The following is a 19,135-nucleotide window of genomic DNA, read 5'->3' on the forward strand; positions in this document are numbered from 1 at the left end:
GAAAGGCAACACAGAATCCAGGTAGTGACTCTACCATTACAAAGCCCCAATCTACGCTCATCATCTACTCCCCCTACAGGAATCTTTAAATTTTTGACTGGTTCTTGCCATACTGACAACGCTTCAGCTCTCTCTCTCTCTCTCTCTCTCTCTCTCTCTCTAAAAAAAGAACCCTTCTTTTCCCCAAAGAGGAGCACTATCAAAACAGGGGGAGGTAAGAAAGCGGGGCAATTTCAGGGCTCAAGGGAACTCGCTGAGATTAAAAAAGGGTCCAAACCAAAAGCAATCAACAAGCTAATAAGGTCTAGGTTGTCCAAAATCTAAGCCTCTCTACATCACCTCCATACATCTCCACCAACACAGCAGTATGCACCTTGCCAAAAGACAGGGTCGTGGCCCAGAAAGTGATAACCCAAGCCTCTCCCTCTGCCACTCAGCCGCATCACTTCCTTGGGAAGCTTCCTTTCATTTACCTGCAGTCTTCCTGAGCTAGGAATGGTGCATCTTCCTTGCACTCATTAGGCTGATGGGTAATCTGGCAAGGATTCAAAACAAGTCGGAACAAGAACTAGTCCTTGCAGGAAACATCCAGTAATGCCCACAAGTCCCCCTATTAAGTTTCCTGTTGACAACATCCAGGCCTCCCTCTCTGCACTCTTTACTGTCCCCAATGCTTTCAAATCAATCCTCTAAGTACAGTAAAAGGGTTATTCTGCTCTATTATCTCTATCCTCAGACACCAAGCAATCTTCATCGATGAGTCCTTGTTAATTTTATTTTGTCAAATTCCACTACCCTTGCAGCAGCAAGTCTCTTGCTAGGGTAGAGACCAGCTACTGATGGCAAGACCAAAAGAGAACTTTGAAGCCCCCACTTTCCTTCAACTGGAGTGTTTTGCATCTGCACACACAAGCTAATCTCTCTTTCTCAATAGACCAAGGCTTCTTTCGCCCACTCATACAGTTGGATAACTTGAAACACTTTTCCCAGCTGCAAAGTAGCTGCTCATCAGTAAGCCACCCCTCACACTATCAGTAGAACGTCTAAAGCAGGGCAGGCAGCCTTTTTTCTGCTGGGGGTCACATGCCCTGGAGGGTAATCTGCTGGAGTCACATACAGTGGTACCTCGGGTTACAGACGCTTCAGGTTACAGACTCAGAACTAGTACCTCTGGTTAAGAACTTTACTTCAGGATGAGAACAGAAATCGCGTGGTGGCAGTGGGAGGCACCATTAGCTAGTGTGGTACCTCAGTTTAAGAACAGTTTCAGGTTAAGAATGGACCTCCAGAACGAATTAAGTTCTTAACCCAAGGTACCACTGTATTGGTGGTGGGTGGAGCCTGAGCCAAAAGTGAGAGTGGGGTCAGAGGTCAAGGTGTCCACTCTACTCCTCTTTCTTTCCTTGCCACACAAATGGAATCAGGCCAAATGGAATCTGGCTCAGAGCTGCAGGCTGACCACCTGCATCCCAAAGGGAACCTCTATTAGCCGATATTCCATCGACAGACACCAATCCTGTTGGCCAAAAAACCACAGTTGCATTCTAACCAGTGAGAGCCAATTATTCCAAGGGAAGTAGGGCTGCTCCAGAGTTTCCATCCATCTACTGATAAGATTATGCTCTACCCTTCAGCACACAATGCAAACCTTTGCCTAACAGCAGCCCCGGGATAGTTGTAAGTGGGTAGTGGGAGGTCATTTGCCAAGTTTTTGCTGGTAGGTTAGATCCCCAACCCCACAACTATTGATTTTACTAGCTGCTGCAAGCACTCTTGAGTTGTTCCCCCAAGATGCTGACTTGCGTATGTGAGCTGTCCCTTGCATAAGAATCTTGTACACAGCCCCCCCCTGCCCAATTTCCCTTCCTTCTCAAGCCACAACAGCACCTCTCTTCTCTCCCGCCACCCTATTAACAAGGGAGTTGCATAGGCCTGCCCTTCCCAGCACTTCTTTACGTCCTGTGACAGAACTTAATCTGACTTGCAAGAAACCCTCAAAAGCCAAATGATTTCGTGGTCCTAAGAAATGCCACTGGACAACTTTTAACTCAAAGAATCCAACCCATAGAAGCCTCTTAGAAAGATCACCAAGAGAGCCTTTTCTGCTCCCCCCACCCACCTCTCGCTTAAAATTGCAATTTGCCCATAACTAGTGCTTTTTCTGCTTTCGATGCCTCTAACCTTTGTGTAACACACAGTTATCTGTACACTGCCTAGGGCCTCGTCTCGCGTCCTTGGAAAACTGATCCCTGACTTGGATAGATCGCCACCCTCTTCCTCTGCAAAGACAGATGCAAAGTTACTGTTTTTAAAACTTGTCTTTTTGCTTTGCTCACAGATGTATGCTCCGGTGCTGTAGAGTGGCTGTTCTGCAAGCAGGTGCCTACTCTTTAACCAGTTATTTCCCCAGCAATTGGAGGAAGGTGGTGGCACTGGGTTTGGTGCAGTGCACTTCCTCCCTGGGAATAAGGTCTCTGTTTCTAGACGAAACCCAAAGGGGAATGGGTTCTCTTGATCTTGGAAAAGGAGGATTCCCCTTCTCACACTCCTCCCTGCCCCCCTCTGCAAGGGAAATGTCAGAATGAGTAGTCACCCGGCAAAAGAAACGCCATTCACGTAGCTTGTACGGTTTTTCTGCTTGTTCCCCCTTGCATTCCCCTCAGGAGCAGGCTAACAGGTGGGTTGATATCTGCAGAATGGCAACGGGCCCATGCCACAGTCACAGAATTGTAGAACTGGAAGGGACCCCGAGATTCACAGTCCAACCCCCTGCAATGCAGGAATATGGAGGTGGCCCATATGGGGTTTGAGCCCACAACCTTGGTGTTAGCACCACGCTCTAAACACCTCAGAGCCCTGAGGAGCTGTGACGGACAGGATGTTATACAATGAGGAGGGTGGCGCTTCTGAGCTCTAGTCCATCACAAACCCTGGGCCAAAGACTGTAGCTCCTGAGTTGCTGGGAAATAACAAGAAGGAAAGAAGAAGAAGAAGAAGAAGAAGAAGAAGAAGAAGAAGAAGAAGAAGAAGCCTGTGTCAACAGGTAGCAACACACTATGCAACTCTATGTGCACTGTACCTATTATTGCTCAATAGCTCACTGAGTGGCCTTGGACCAGTCACTGCTTCTCAGCCTAACCTACCTCACAGGGTTGTTCTGAAGACTAAATGAGGAGGGGAATAACTATGCACACCACCTCCAGTTCCTTGGAGAACGAGGTGAGATATAAATGCAGTAAACAAATGAATAAACTGGTTAGTACATGGAGGCCAGTTGTGTAGAGTTATTGACTGCAATTATGCTTGCTTGCTTTCTAACTGGCCCTTCAAGGAGTGGAAAACTGAAACGACATCCATGGTGCACCACTGAAACATGGAGACCTCTCAACCAACCTGCGTTTTCCTTGCAGATGCCAGAAGTGCTACCGCTCTCGTTGCTTTGGTATAGACACTGAGTTCTGTTCTCTTGGGAAGCAGCTGAGGTCTGAGTCATCCCTTCTTCCAGAGCCTGCTTCATCCAACGCTGCAAAAACAAACCTTGCTCAATAATGCACAGGCTCCCACTTAGTGTTTCTCTCCCCCCCCCCGACTTGCAACAGACCACTTTCAGCAATTTCCATCTGTTATCGGTCAATGCCCCAGGGGGTGGGGAGGATCTGTTTTCACCTCAATCGCTTTATGGGCGGGGCCGTTTACACCCTGTACCCCAACTCAAAGTTGTTGTTTTTACTGAAAATAAGTGAGGCCTCTATGCAAATAGTCTTTATTTTCCATGAGGTCACTCAATATAGTGTTTTAGGCTAAGCCCATATTTTTAACTGGCAAATGATGGTGCAGTAGGAGAAGGAAATGGCATAAGGCAGGGAGGGCAGCAGGGGCTTGTGTGTAGCTAGGAGCCTTAAAGGAGAGAGAGGGAGCCAGTGCGGGCCAAAAGTTTCATCCCCTTGAACCCTGAGCCATTCACCTATTATAGCCCATTTTCAAATGCATCTCCACAGCCATGAGAACTAGAACAATATCTTTATATGAAAAGATTTGAATGCCAGCATCCGGCATTTTTGTTTTGCTTTTTTTTTTACTAGGGAGGTACCACTATTTTAGCATATGGAAATGTAAAAACAACAGCTTGCCACTCCTACCTAGTCCAAGACTCTCATATGTTGAACATGCACACGGTAAAACCAGATCTGGAAATTACCGATTCTAATTAAGCACACAGGATTATGTTATTAATGCTCTAAATTGAAATTAGGAAAGCAAAATTGAATTCTTTGCTTTTTCCCCAAAGCACGCTGGGGTTAGCTCGCCAGGACATTCACACAGAGAAGTGAGCCAGATTCAGGACCCAGTTAGCAGAAGATGCATTCTAAATACGGCTTATCCCGCTGTGTCAGAGCAAGATATGGCAGAGATATGCTTACCAGTCTAAAAGGAAATGTCGGGAGCCCATTTCTGGCCTGATTGCAGCATAGAATATACATTCAACAAAAGCAGGCGAAGAAATAGAGACGACCAGTAGTATGGCCATCCTATGCTGCTCTAGACTCACAACGCAAATGTGCCCATAGACCATTCTGCAATTTTGTTGGAAAACAAGTTTCAAAGTCCTTGTGGGTGTTCAAGATAGTTGTGGAAACGCATTAGCCCACTCAAGACTCAAGTAGACAGAAGCCACTTCCTCATAGCCCTGTTGCTGGCCATCCCCTTTCTTGCACCTTGCCCTTGACAGGCAACTTGCCAAAATACAAGCAAGATACCCAAATATTTGCTTTATTAAAAAGCTGTCATGTATTATGAGAACTACTTTCATTACTTAAGCAGCCTAAACCGGAATAGACTCCCAATCTGCTCATCTGCCTGAGGGGTTATGTTGACACAATTTTGTGGGTGGGGGGGATTGTTTTGTTGTTTTATACCAGGTAGCTCGTGAGGCCCAGGAAACTGCATACAGGGCATTCCTGTGTCCATGGACCATTCCTTTGCAGCTTAGAGCCCTCTGGAAACCCAGCTATTAATCCTGCCTTTGTAAGGCATGAAAAACAAGCTGCTTTAGGCAGACTCTGAGTAGGTATTGCCTCTCAAGGCAAAAAATACATTTAAAGAAAGCATTAGACAAACAACATAACTAGTAGCCTAGAAAAATAAAGCAAAAGATTAAAATGAAAGCTTGACTTTGCTAAGGTCTACGGAAAATCTAGAGCTGGCATCACAATGTGTGCTTCATAGTGAATGTCTCACACCCAGTACTGGGCTATGCAAAGCCCTTCTTGAAACAGATACTCTTGATTTTCCTAGTCTCCCTAGTCTACAGCTTGGGGTGCAGAGAGAAAACAGGTGTGAAACGCATTTTCCTTTTTGCTCACCTAACCAAGAATCATCACAGGTTATCTCTATTCAAGAGATCTCATTCAGCAATATCTTGGCAACCACAAAATTCAAGATGTGTACAGTGCACCTAATTTAGAATCTTAGTCCCAGTAGGCAAGGTGCATCAATTACTACTTAGATGTTTCAGCGACTGCAGGTTTTTAAACCCATACAATAAAGCGTTTTAAGAAATCCTGCAAGAGACAGTATTTAAATACAGTGGTACCTCGGGTTACAGATGCTTCAGGTTACAGACTCCGCTAACCCAGAAATAGTACCTCGGGTTAAGAAATTTGCTTCAGGATGAGAACAGAAATCGTGCAGCGGCAGTGGGAGGCCCCATTAGCTAAAGTGGTACTTCAGGTTAAGAACAGTTTCAGGTTAAGAACGGACCTCCAGAACTAATTAAGTGCTTAACCTGAGGTACCACTGTAGAGGAGTTCAAGCACACCACAGTCTTGTCTTTCTAATAATACATGCAGTGCGTAGTCTATTCACATCTAGGAACAGCTAATGAGCCTATGGAAGAAGACCATGCCTTTTCTGTAATTTTTAAAGTGTCATGAGGCAGTGTTGCAAGCAGGGAGAAACTGTACCCTACATCCACTGAAAATACGAGAACCAACTAAAACAATTTTAGCTGTATGTTTCTTTTCCAGGAAGAGTTTCAGTAAACCAAACCTGGGCAAGCATATTTTGGGGTGCTTTAAGGAAAGTCATGCACGTTCATTAGACATTTAAATTTCTTTTTTCAAAGAAATATTGGGCCAAGTGCACGGACCACAACCAAAAGCAAACATACCTTTTTGCATGAGCTGTAGTTCCCATCCAGCTGAACCGGCCGCCTTCGCCTTTCCGGGGTGAAGGGAGAACCAAAACGGATGTAGTGTTTGGGCGTGGTGCAAATGAGTGGGGAGTGGACCAGGCCTGGCAACATATTGAGGGTGGTAGCCAGCACGGTTGGGTCAGTGGTGATACGTAAAGGGCACTCAATGGGGCACTCCTGTTTCTCTGCCTTGTCATTCAGCCATTCTGTAACTAGATACTGAAAGCAGAAATAACAGAAATGTGTCTTACTATGCAAGGAACTCGTAAAGATAAGACAAAATAAAGAGTCAATAGGGAGAGGTGGGAATAGGTGGGCCCAGAACTGTCTACTCTGCCTGGGCCCTGGTTGTCCATGGTTTCAAGCAGGGAACTTCCCCAGAACTGCTGCCAAACATCTCTTTATTAAAGTTGGAAGTAGCAGAGATGAAACCTGAGGCAGAGTATATGCCCTACCATTGGGTTATGGCCCAACAACATGATTATCCCCCCCCCAATGAAAACCCTCAAATGCACTCTTAAATCTGGTGCGTAAGATATACATACAAGTGGCCTGGCAATGACATCCTTGGAAATGTCTCACTGGTGTAATTAATAAGGTCTTACAATGAGAACTGCTGTTCTCAACAATCACCTCCTCCTGGAAGAAATCCCTGTGATCTGGAAGGTGCCAAAACCTGCCCCATTGTTGGGTTGCAAGAGTGCCACTTGTATTATTTTAAAGGTCTAGAAATCATGTTCTGAACCTCTTAATAAAAACTAAGTTGAAGAAGTGTCCATTAAAAAACAGATCTTGGCTTAAGATGGGTTACACCACAGAAAATTAAGTTCAGCTTGATTGCTTTTCCTCAAATGGTTCTAAGTGAATGTAAAGCTTCTACTGCAGCAGTTTTCAATTTTTATTTTATTTATTTTCTTGGCAGACCACTTGTAAATTGCTGGAGGTCTTAGCAGTCCACTTAATAAACCTTTTTGTTGGTTCTGGCACCATTATCAAAATCAGAGCACTATTACGAAAATCACAGGCCCTAGGAAATGACTTGTTTGTCTGTTCGATAAATCTGTCCCTTGGTCAAAATGGCCTCCCATCTCCATTACTCAGAGGAAAAAAAAATAAGACAAGTGCAGGTCCAAGCACAGATATTCTCAAATGTTCTACAACCTTTCCACAGTCAAACCTGCCTGGAGCTCACACAGTTTGAGAATTTCTGTCTCACTGGAATCTCATAAAAAGCCATTTTCCTCCATTTCTTTTCACTGGGCTAAAATTATTTTCACCCTTTTGAAAATGGATAGTAATTCACTGGAGAATGTTGATAGGGTTGGGAAACCAGTGGAGGAGGGTTTGGAAAATCAGGGTTGTCAAAACTTGTCTTCTTGACTCAGATAGCACCACTGAAGTCTCTGTACAGCTCCTGCTGTAATTTATAAACCTGCCACATACTGTGTTTGTTACCCAAACATAAGCATACTGCAGGGTCCTAAGATACATCCTGCAATATGCTTATGTTTGTCTAAACCACAGAGCCTAGGGCTTGCTGATCAGAAGGTCGGTGGTTCGAATCCCCGTGACAAGGTGAGCTCCCGTTGTTCGGTCCCAGCTCCTGCCAACCTAGCAGTTCGAAAGCACATCAAGTCAAGTAGATAAAGAGGTACCGCTCCGGCGGGAAAGTAAACGGCGTTTCCGTGCGCTGCTCTGGTTCGCCAGAAGCGGCTTAGTCATGCTGGCCACATGACCCAGAAGCTGTACTCCGGCTCCCTCAGCCTATAGAGCAAGATGAGTGCCGCAACCCCAGAGTCGTCCGTGACTGGAGCTAATGGTCAGGGGTACCTTTACCTTTAAGATACATCCTGCCCATCCCTCAGTTGATTTACCTTTTTCGTTTTGGGATACTTGAGTGCAGCCCGGCTGGCCTGTGTTCCTGCAACTGCAGCCACAGCTGGGTCAGAACCCATCAACTGCTTCCCTTCTCCTGGACCCTCCACGCTGCTGACTTCCGCCGCCATTACTGTGCTCACAGCATTTCCCTCCTCTGGAGCTGCTTGAGAGAGCTCAGCCTGTTGGGAGCTGGCTTGCTTTTGCCTTCTCAGTCTCTGTGCGGAACTACTCCGATAACGGGAAAACCGGCTTTTGGGTCGCGGCCTAGCTGGTTTTGACGGTGCTGTTTTAGAGACTGGTTTCTCTGCTGCCGTTTCCTGCAGTGCAAAGCCCAGTGTAAGTTATGGAATTATTGAGAACCTGCACCTCTACACATTTGCTTTCAAACAGGAGCAGCCTGGCGAAATATATCTGTAAAGGTTTTAATTCCTGGAGTGTAAAGGGAGAGTCAAGGGAGAATCTGGGACGCTAGTATTCTTTGGGGTGGGGGTGGGGAGTTTTACTTGCATCTTAATGCAATGCTCCCTCTAGAATACTGTTTTCACCCCTTGAAGCATTTGCCAAACAGGTGCCAGCTGGCATATTTTGAGTCCAATAAGAAGTGTCCAAATATGGCCCCCGCCTTCCCTTGTGCTCTCAGCACGCCCAATGAAACGTGACTTCTTTCAAATCCAGCACATGTCTGGTAACACTGAAAATGCTACCAGTCAGGGGCTCACAACCAATTGTCATGTTGGATCAAGCCAATGGTCTAATTACAGTGGTGCCCCGCAAGACGAATGCCTCGCAAGACGGAAAACCCGCTAGACGAAAGGGTTTTCCGTTTTTGAGTTGCTTCGCAGGACGAATTTCCCTATGGGCTTGCTTCGCAAGACGAAAATGTCTTGCGAGTCTTGAGATTTTTTTTTCGCTTCCCCCCCCCCTTTATCTAATCCGCTAAGCCTTTAATAGCCTTTAATAGCCTTTTAGCAGCTAATCCGCTAAGCCTTTAAGCCTTTAATAGCCGCTAAACCGCTAATAGCGCTAATCCGTTAAGCCGCTAATAGGGTTGCTTCGCAAGACGAAAAAACCGCTAGACGAAGACTCTCGCGGAACGGATTAATTTCGTCTTGCGAGGCACCACTGTATATAATATATAATTATATTCCAGTGGACGTTTTAATACAACAGGAAGGTTGAATTACACTTCCAGCATCTGGTAGCTGGAAGTATATCCTTTCTGAACATGGAGTTGCATACAGAAATTCCACTGTAATTCCCAAAGTTACTGGGGCCGAACCCTTGGCAGTTCTACCCTTCTTCTTACCCCGGCCTGTGAAGACCTCCGTGTGTTCACTCCAACGCTGCTGGCACTGGAAGGGGCACTTGGCACAGAAACACTTGAAGCCAAACTGCTCTCCTCAGTTTCATTTGGCTCAGCTTTTATTTCCTCCGGTTCTGGAGTCTCTGCCGTGACCACCACTTCTGCGTCTGTGCTGCTCCGATCCGATGGGAGATCTCGCCTCCTCTTTCTTTTTTCCAGGTTCTCAAACACGTGCATGATGGCTTCTACCTTCCGATCTTCGCGGGTCTAGCCCAACCGAAGCACAAATCAAAGTCAGCAGAACAGGTACAAACGGGTAAAAAAAAACAAAAACGGCAGACCAGACAACAAGGGAAGAAGGGGAAACACAACAGGATCAACAGTGGCAAATGAGTAGACATCCCAATAATGTTCTGCTCTCCATTCCTTGTGGATCAACTTGCCTGAGCACTGACCACACAGAACATGGGGTGCTAGTTCTGTCAACTCAGAATACACTGATCTCAAAGCAATTGCAATTCAGAACAGCATGGTCATGTGAAAATATTAGGTGCCTAGGATTAAAATGCGTGTTACCCCTGTCTCCCCCCCGCCCCCACATTTATACTTAAAGTCATTAAACTGCTTGCTAGGTCATCTCTCACTTGCTTCTTCCTAACCCCCCCCCCCAACTTTAGGTCTTCCTCAACTGTACCTTCCTCTCAGGATATTCTGTGCTTTGGATTATACCTTTTGAATGAAAGTTTGGTTGTTGCTGTTTTCTAATTGATAATGAATATTCCACTTCTCTGTATAAGCATTTAAAGGACACTGTTTTGTTTTTAAAGGCCGTGACAAGAAAGCACCTTGTTTCCAAGGCTACAGAAGCCCAACCGATGAAAGTGTGTGCTGCTCATATCAGTTTCAGCAGGAAATAAGAAAGAAGCAGTAGTAGTAGCCATTAGAATAACATAAAAAGATGGCTGTTCAGACAATATACGCTCCAGGGGATTCAAAACAGCGATACAAGCAACAAGCTAGTGTTGCTGCTAGGGAAAATGCCTGCTCTTCCTCACCTCCCACCCTATTCAATCCTATCCCTCATATACATACACTGGTAAGGCTAACTGGACCAAGGTATATTTTTTTGTTTGGCATGGATAGGCAGTGCTAAGATTCAAGGGGGGGAACTATTGCCATTTACCTTCCATTTCCTATGTCTGTAGGCTTCCTTTGAAGCTTCCTCATGTTGACTAACCTCTCTTCTTTTCTTGTCTGTCTATTCTTATGTTCAAGGATGAGAAGGAACTGCTGTTATCTGAGCTGCTGCCATTTTATTTCACTTTCAACAGCCATGGGGTAGTGCTTGAAAATATCAGGGCGCCAGCCACATTTCACAATAGGCCACCAGCCTTTTGTGAGGAAGTGGAGCTACCTGGTCGCCAGGTTTGCTGAATTAACATCTCCATCTGGCTGGCTGGCACTTGCTTTTGCATCTTTGTTTTGCAGGGCATCCTGCTGTTTCTCAGAAGCTTAACAAAGCTTTCCTTAGTAAGAAGATAGACCTGTAGTGGACAAGCGTCATGGAAGACAGCACACCCACTACTCTTGATCTTCCCTACAAATGCAAAGCATAGGCATAGACTTAGTTCAAACAGGGCACTGGTGAGGCCCAACAGATCTGGCCAGTTTCCTGCTTGAACAGAACATGGACACTATATCCCAGAATCCTCTGCAGTGTCCAGGGTTCTGCTGCAGACAAGCCAACATGGAAAAGATTCCCTGAATGCAGACACTTTGAAAACCACTATTTTAAACCACATAATCAGAATCCATAGCCAACACGGCACATGGGCTAGTGAAAAAAGTAGCAACCCTGAAGAACAGGAGCAGAACAACAATGCTGGCATGAGGGAGGCAGATCAGACTAGTTAACTAGACAACACTGTGTGAGAAGGCAGCATAAAAATTCACTACCTATGGGAGGGACTGTACCCATTACAAAAAAGAGAGAGGAAAAGATACTTGCCCGTCTGTTCTGAGTGAGACCTCCCTGCTCATCCGCAGTGGCTTCTTTCTCCTCTTCTTGCTTCTCTTCTTTGTCTGCAACCTGAAATGTGAGAGAATGGACCTCAGCAGCAGTCACAGCTGCAAAAAGATATGGGACAATTACCGTGAACGTCCAGCATTTCACTGGGGCTGGGGCTGCTCTATGCCCAGGGAAGTCACTCCCTCTGGGAACAAGTTCCTCCAGAGTTAGTGACCAACACTCAATGCTATAGGATGGTGGAGACTTTACCTCATTATCACTGGCTGCAGCAAGTCCCTCAGGGACTTCCTCTGGCTGTGGATTGCTGTTCTCATCTGATGCAGCTTCCCGCTGCTCCAGCTCCTTCCGACGAGCTTTCCGACGCCTGGTCTCTGCTCCAATCAGAGTGTCTAGAACAGGTGGAGGCAGCTGTTCTACAGTGTTTGGGCTCCGTTTCTGCACAGGGCAACTCCGGTTTCCCTTGTGACAGGCACAATCCACTTTATAGTTGCTGCCCCATCACAAAAGACACAGAACGTATTAGTATCGCTTCACAATGTCTTGAGAAACAATATGTAAGTATACCTTTGAGCTAAATGTCTAGGAAAGAGATGGGGGAACTGCTCCCATTATGACCTTTACCACCCGAGAGGCTGAGAATGTAATTTGACAACAAAAACCAAAAAGCAGGGGCACAAATGAAAAGGTCAGTACTGAGGGAAGAAGGGCAAGTCTCCAATAAGCAAGTAACAAGGACGCTCACCAGTTATTGTACTCATAGTCAAAGGCAATGGTGACCTCTGCATCCTTGGCAATGGACGTAACAGCATAAATGCACAGGTGAATCATCCCACCTGCTATCACATGGCGAACCTTCAACACACAAACAGAAACGTTAGAATCCCAAAAATCAAGCATGTGCCACACTGCAAAAGCTGAGTTTCAATGAAGTAGCAGCAAAGCCAGCCTCTTTAAGCAACTGTTGGTTTAGAACAACCAAGTTGTGAAGCATGATGTATACATTTGAGACTAAAAGGATTTGCTTTGCTAGGTAGGGAATTCTGAATTCTGTCAAGGATTGGGATACTTGATGGAGAATGCAGGACAGATGGACCAAAATTCCACCTGCTGAAAATCACAACGTCCAAGTGTTTGTCCTTCTGAGGCTACTGGTAAAATATTCTGCAGGATCAATATTGTATAAAGGGACTTCATCTGAGGATCCAGCACTTTTGGACTGGTGGGGCAATCTTTGTTTGAAGTTGTGGCCGACCATAAACTCAACCAATACGAGCCAAATCTTCACACCTATCAAAATGCCAAACACCACAGCAACCACTTACCTCTGCATTTGGTGTACAGGAGCGCCTGATGAATCTAGCGTCATTACCAAAAGTCCGAGCATCCACACACATCTCAACACTGTTAAACTTGGAGTAGAACAGCACAAAGGGATACGGCCTAAAAAAGAAAGAACAGCACTTGTAACCTTAATGGCAAACACAGCCAAGCCTACAAGGCATCCGTGGAGCGCTGGACGCACCACCGCATAACGCATATTCATTTCTAAAACCAATCGATTGTGGGGAACCTCCCACCCGCACCAGCCCCCAAAACGGTTCCACTTTTCAGACTGCTCAGCATTCTTACTTTTTGAAGAAGTGCCCATTGACCTCAAACTGTTGCCGCAGCATCACTTTCCCACGATACTCAATTATAAGAGTGTCCACAGCCAGATCTCTGGCCGCCCTCAGGATCTTCCGGTGCTTCTGAACCCGCGTCACTCTCCCTAGCTGCAGCTGCCAAGTTAAGAGAGAGAATTTAGGACCCACACCGCAGAGGGAAGGTCCATGTGTATGGCTGCATTTGTTAAAAGCAGCTGAGCAACCAGGGTCTGAGATCACTGGCCATATTTAATTGTCTACCAGAATGCATGAACTGAAGTAGCAGACATGCTCAAGGTAGCATTGCTGGCCAGACCAGGAATATTTTATACCTGAAAAGAATCTTATCTAATGAGCCAGGAAAGGAGGACGGGGAGAGAAGGACTGTCGTTTCATACCTCCCCGAGCTTCACCTTATCTGCTCTCCCCTATGTATAAGCTTGCTTGCATCTAGAGGCAAAAGAGCATCTTTCAAACCTGGGCCTTATCAATGACCCACCACCCTGGCATGCAGCCAACTGGCCTACCGCCACTTTGGGGTCTACTTGTTTACCTGCATCTGAGAGCCAATGACAGTGTTGTTACAGAACAGCTCTGTCTTATTGATTGTGTCCAGCACAGCCGCCTTGCCCACAAACTCTTTATTGGCATTTAGATGGTGCTCCAGGAGGTTCTGTACATCCGCGCTGTATTGGTTAGTGAAGGCTTCTTCATACTGATCGGTCCAGAGCCTTATGCGGTTTTCCCACCCCTCTGCCGTATTCTCATCCAGGGCATGGGCTTCTGAAGGAGAGTTCTGCACCAAAAGGGAGTCAGTTCAATGTCTATACGGCATAAGGGCTCTGTGAAAAGCACCGGGGCTGCTTGTGGTGACAGAGCAGCCTATAACTAGGAAAATAACCACCTAACTCTGTGTGGTCCTTGTTCTCAGCCAGCTTTTTTGTGGCATTTTCAAAGTTCTTCCCATCCTGGTCTCTACTCAAGTAGCCTCAGGTAACCAGCACAACAGTACTTGAGCCCATTCCAACCACATCGCTTAGAAAACTAATGAGCCCTTCAACGTCTCTGCTCTTTAACATCCCTGCCTTGCACACCAAAGTCCTTTAAATGTGCACCTGTCTCAACAATAATGCCACAACCATCTTGGACCGGGTCAAAGGATAACCATGAAGTTTCATACATGCTGATGACCAATAAGCTGGGCTCAGTAGTCCTTGATAACAAAACCAGGAGTCATTAATTGTGTTACAAGAATGAAACTATATTCTGGGATCAGGTATGTGGCTTAACTCACCTTCATCCGCAAAGACTTCCGTGAACCTTCTCTAAAAGCCTGTTGAAAGAGTAAGACAAATGACCATCAGTATTTTTGCCCCATAAATCTGTGCTCATTCATGTTAAATAGGAGGCACAGCTGCAAAACTGCAACAAGGTTTAGAAGAAAAACTGATCCTAGTGTACTTTCAATGGTAGACTCCCCCACCTCCCTAAAGGGTTGGCTGCCTTTTCCAGAACCTCCCTAGGTGACAAGCATGGATTGTTGCAGCTTTGGCCAAATAGCACTTCCACAAAGCAAAGAACAGGCTCTGAAAGAAAAGCAAAGGAACCACAGCAGAATATACACAGTTATGCCACCCTAAAATCTTTCTGTGGGTATCAAACAGCAAAACGAAATTCCCAAATAAAAACTCTTCCAAGTATCCAGAGTCCCTTCTAAGTAAGAAGAGAGCTGCTGCTTAAGAATTACTTTAATATGCATTATTTTTGTTAGCTTATGCAGGAGAGAATCATGTAAAATGTGTAGAATATTAACCAAAAAGTAACTTTTATAAACAAATTTGCTTTGTAGGAACAATTCTTCTGTATATGCACAATATTTATCAGCCAGATTTTGCTGCATCCAAACCCCCAGTTTTCCACCCATGGGTCTCTATATCTGAAGTCTGAACATTGTGTGGTAAAGGAACCAAAGATCATATATGCATTGGGGGGGGGTGTTAATTTGAAATGAAAAAAATTAAATGCAAGTCATTTCTTGATGTTGTATGATTAAAATACTATTGTTGTTCTTATTTAGTGGCAGATGCTTAGCATTCATTTTTTTACTTGATGCTGATTGGCTAGAATGCTGGAATTCAGTTTAGTTCTTACTAATTCAATAATATTAGTTTTGTATCTCCGTAAGTAAGATGCATGTAGAGTCCTTTGGGGTTGTTGGTGTGGTTTTGTTGTTGTTGTTCAAACGACTGCTTAAGCAATCAGAAAAGCCCTCCCTTTTCCCACAGTTGCAGCCCTGCCTGAGCTGTGGGCATGGTGGCACAATTCCACTTCAGGCATCGGTGGAACACATTGTCACTGTTCTTGTTCGTTTTGTCCACGGCATCTGTCCCCCCCACCCCACTCCACAAAAAAACCCAGAAGGAGATCATCATGATGATATGGAAGGCTGCATACCAATAAGGAGGAGATTAGAGGAAAACAGCCAGACATCCTCCCCAACGCTTACTTAGTTAACTGGCTGGAGTCGCCGACAGCCATATCTATTGACATACCTTGATTTTTTTGGCTTTTGGTGCCGTACGAGTTCTCTCTGTATTTCTTTTCCTCTTTTTGGGTTTGGTTCTGCAGACCCGATTGACGGTCAGAGTGATGCTCGTAGGGGTGTGTTGTGTAGCAGTGTACAACACTGTGGAGGGAGAGAGCTCTTCGTCCCAGCTCTCAGTTGCACTGCTGTCCCCGCCTGCCGTGAAAAACGTCTTGTTGGCAACTTCCCCTTTGTTCTGGAAAAACTTGTACCTGCCCCGCCCCGCCCCGGTGAGTTAACATTGCACTCTTCTCCCCAAAAAGGCTGCCAGGAACCTTCATCTTCCACTCACAATGGCAACTTGCTTTGCGCTTGCCCCCTTCAGCTCTTCCAATGTACCTACCCTATACTCTTGAGATCTCAGGTAAACTGGGAAAGATGACAAAGAGAGGCAATGAGACACAGAGCACTCTCACTGCATCAGGGCACCCGCTCATTCAAATCCCGCGAGCCTGGGGCACTAACTCACCTGACACGTTGTCTTGCTTCCTCCGACGAAGTCTGATCACTTTCCCTCGGCTAAGCCCCCTGCAAAAGGGCAACAGAAACCCAAAGTTGGCATTATTAAAAGTTATATTGCTTAAAATAAATTAACCTCAGGTCTTCAGTGGAACACTAGGTCACCTGACATTAAAGTGTTATATAAAGTTAAAATGAATTTAATGGCCACGTCTCAGCTTCACACATTCACGTCCAAGGCCATCGCTCCAGCAAATAATGGGCTGTGCGCCCAGTGCAATACCCATGTTCTCAAGAGCCCCATCTTTCAAGTTTCAGAAAGACCACATTCTTAGCCCTCGTAAGTGTGGAAATAAGCCTACAGTGTGTGAAAGCAGAGCCACTGAAATGCCCTGGACCAGTGATGGCCTGGAAGGACAGGAAAGTGGAAAGACATCAGATCTCATGTTCCTTATGACCCCCAAGCCCCCTTCTGCTGCTTGCCAATCTTTGAAGAAGTTCCACCTCTCCTTCGCTATTACTCTTTCACCATTGCATTAGAAGCACCTAACTTCAGAGAGACTTTCAGACACACTCCACTGAGCATAAGGTATGATTATTTAACCAACTGCATTTGGTCAGCTCAAACAAATCACTTTTAGACAATCTGACATTGGTACTATTTATTTGATCTGATGAACTTGCAGGATTTGGCTCCTGCATTGTGAAAATGTGCGTGTTGATTTTGTGTAAGTCAGCTCCTTTGCTGCAGTGACCAATTGAAGGTAAAGAAAATGGTCCACTGAGCAATCAGGAAGCCTCTTTAAACATTCTCCCCACCCCCCTCGTTTTCCCATGTATGAGGCTGCCTACAGGCAAGAACTTACCTGCACTTCTCACATTTGATGAGGAAACCATCTTGGGAGAGACTACAGTGACACCAGCTAGGAATAGACTCTGCTTCTGAAGAACTCTCTGTGTCCCCAGAATTCTCCTCATCATGAGAGTGTAGGCCATTCAGTTCTGCACGAGGGATGATGGTCTGGACAGGGGGAGAAGCAGGAGGGGTCGGAGGAGGAGGGGCTCCGTAATTATGATCCTGAAAACAAACATTTGCATCAGTTCTATTCTGAATGTGGGGGAGGAGAGCAAGAGGCATGACTTTACACAACATGTGAGCCCTAAGACACTTCCAAAACCTACCCACCACCACATGCACAGATTTGAGGAGCGACAGGAACTCTGGCTAACAGAGCAAGGACCTACAACTTTGGACTCTCTCTAGAACTGGGCGGAGCGATTGTTTTCTCAGTCCAACCACAGATAAAGAAAGCCCTGATATCCAGGCGTCTTAGCAAAATATACTAACACTGATTTGAACTACCTATGCTTGTGCTAATGGAAACAAAACCACACTACCCACACACAAGAAAGAAGTACCAGCAGTCTCAGAGGAAATCAGGGGCTTGCAACAAGTACCAAAAAAAATCTGCAGGGAAAACGCCTCAAACAGCTCTATGCTATCTCTTCAAGGCGCAAAATGTGGAGACTAAGGGGAGAAAATGGCAACCGGGTGGGATGCAGGGGGAGAATGGAGTGTCTGGAACCAGAAGACAGAGAAACATGTATGCATATGTATAGGGTAGAAATAAGCATCTCAATGTCTGGATACGTCATTTTCTGGTTCAAAGAAGTTATTTTAAACTGTCCCCAAGTTTGGAATGAGAGCTGCTCACAGATATTGACAGAGAAATTCAATAATTTAATGCGTTTGGGGTTCAGCATAAGTATACCCACTCCACCTCCTCAAACCCCCAAAATGGAGAAAATGCCCCCAAACCATCCAGTGAGGACTGAGCATTCTCGATGGGCACGAAATACTGGCTGGCTGACAGGTGTAGACAGGGTGGCGGTGATGGAGAATGAAAAACGATGGAATGGGATAGCTGAAAACCTGAGCCAGCACACTCCACACCATAACATTTCCTTGCAGGTCCCTCTTGCTTTTCTTAAGGCAGAGACCTGCATGTGTATGCAAGCATTCTGCACTGTTAAGCACAGAAAAACTGCAAGCTGTCTTTCAAACTGGCTTGATTCTGAAACCTATGCTTTCAACTTTCAAAATACTGGGGCTTATCAATACACTTTTGGGGGAGGGGCGAGGGGAACTTCATTAGAAAAATATACCTGCAATGGGTAGGTCTACCCTAGGTGGTAGTTTCTATGAGCAGTCAGTGCTAAAGACCAAAAAGGGAAAAAGAGATGCCCCCCTCACCTTCTAGTCCAAGCTTGCATTTAACAACTCACTCGGCAGGCAAAGGAGGCCAGGAATTCAATGCAGGTGAACGAACAGGCCCATCACTCTGTCCTCCTCCTCCTCCACCAGCCAGTTTGCCTTCTGTGCTGGTCACAGTGGAAAGGCGGCCCTTCCTCTGTGACTGGCACACGGCGGAAGAGCGGTAGACCACGCCAGCTCCCTCGGCAGAAGGCTTTCTTTTAACACTGTCTTGCTAAGAGGCGGGTAGCCTATGTTCTCATGCCGGCTGATTTTCTGGAAATGCAGTAACTTTGTGGGCTTGTTTACTAGGCTGTTCTAGTCCCATACTTCCCTTTCGCAGTAAGTTGTCTGCAAGCACTAAACAAACACAAACGCGGGGCTAGAAATTCAGTACCCATGTGTCACTTGGCAATGCTGCCGTCCTCAAAGAAGATATACAGCTCAATCATGCACAAGCCAGGGAGAGGGGATGGGTAAAATAGATGAGTCGGCTGCAGATAAGAGAGACGGTACTCACTGCATAAGGCAGCCCTCGGTAGCTGTGCCTCTGGGAGGCCCCGTAGCCATGACTTGCATACACATTTTTCTCACCAACAGCTGGGCTAGCTTCCACAGACTCTGGGCTGCAGAAAGGGCCAAGAGCAGAACCAATCAGTAGAGGAAGTGGTTCTTTGAAAAAAAAAATTAGCCAGGTCTTAGCATTTTCTCTCATGCCACACAGATATCCGGCCGAGAATGGACATACCTTTTCTGAGGGGCAAGTGAGGTATGGAATCCATGAAGGCCGGA

The 19,135-nt window shown here is 45.8% G+C and overlaps 1 protein-coding gene and 1 long non-coding RNA gene across 2 annotated transcripts in view; one reads left to right on the top strand and one right to left on the bottom strand.

Moving 5' to 3' along the window:
* The window catches only part of SETD5 (SET domain containing 5), a 62,774-nt gene that overhangs the window by 13,827 nt on the left and 29,812 nt on the right, over window positions 1-19,135 (bottom strand). The window contains exons 3-17 of the mRNA XM_080993437.1: window positions 18,864-18,969; window positions 16,956-17,167; window positions 16,100-16,158; window positions 15,599-15,786; window positions 14,341-14,379; window positions 13,600-13,842; window positions 13,033-13,181; window positions 12,726-12,843; window positions 12,146-12,255; window positions 11,653-11,893; window positions 11,383-11,463; window positions 9,378-9,641; window positions 8,068-8,388; window positions 6,170-6,412; window positions 3,394-3,523 (exon numbers count right to left, since the gene is read on the bottom strand). Coding sequence (XP_080849563.1) covers window positions 3,394-3,523; window positions 6,170-6,412; window positions 8,068-8,388; window positions 9,378-9,641; window positions 11,383-11,463; window positions 11,653-11,893; window positions 12,146-12,255; window positions 12,726-12,843; window positions 13,033-13,181; window positions 13,600-13,842; window positions 14,341-14,379; window positions 15,599-15,786; window positions 16,100-16,158; window positions 16,956-17,167; window positions 18,864-18,969 — 2,504 coding nt within the window. The remainder of the gene's footprint in view (window positions 1-3,393; window positions 3,524-6,169; window positions 6,413-8,067; window positions 8,389-9,377; window positions 9,642-11,382; window positions 11,464-11,652; window positions 11,894-12,145; window positions 12,256-12,725; window positions 12,844-13,032; window positions 13,182-13,599; window positions 13,843-14,340; window positions 14,380-15,598; window positions 15,787-16,099; window positions 16,159-16,955; window positions 17,168-18,863; window positions 18,970-19,135) is intronic.
* The window catches only part of LOC308470279, a 350,106-nt gene continuing 330,976 nt past the window's right edge, over window positions 6-19,135 (top strand). Inside the window, exon 1 of the long non-coding RNA XR_013982333.1 lies at window positions 6-1,321. This is a non-coding gene — a long non-coding RNA (uncharacterized lncRNA). The remainder of the gene's footprint in view (window positions 1,322-19,135) is intronic.

Source organism: Podarcis pityusensis, assembly GCF_964106645.2.
Source record: "Podarcis pityusensis genome assembly, chromosome: 2".
NCBI lineage: Eukaryota > Metazoa > Chordata > Lepidosauria > Squamata > Lacertidae > Podarcis > Podarcis pityusensis.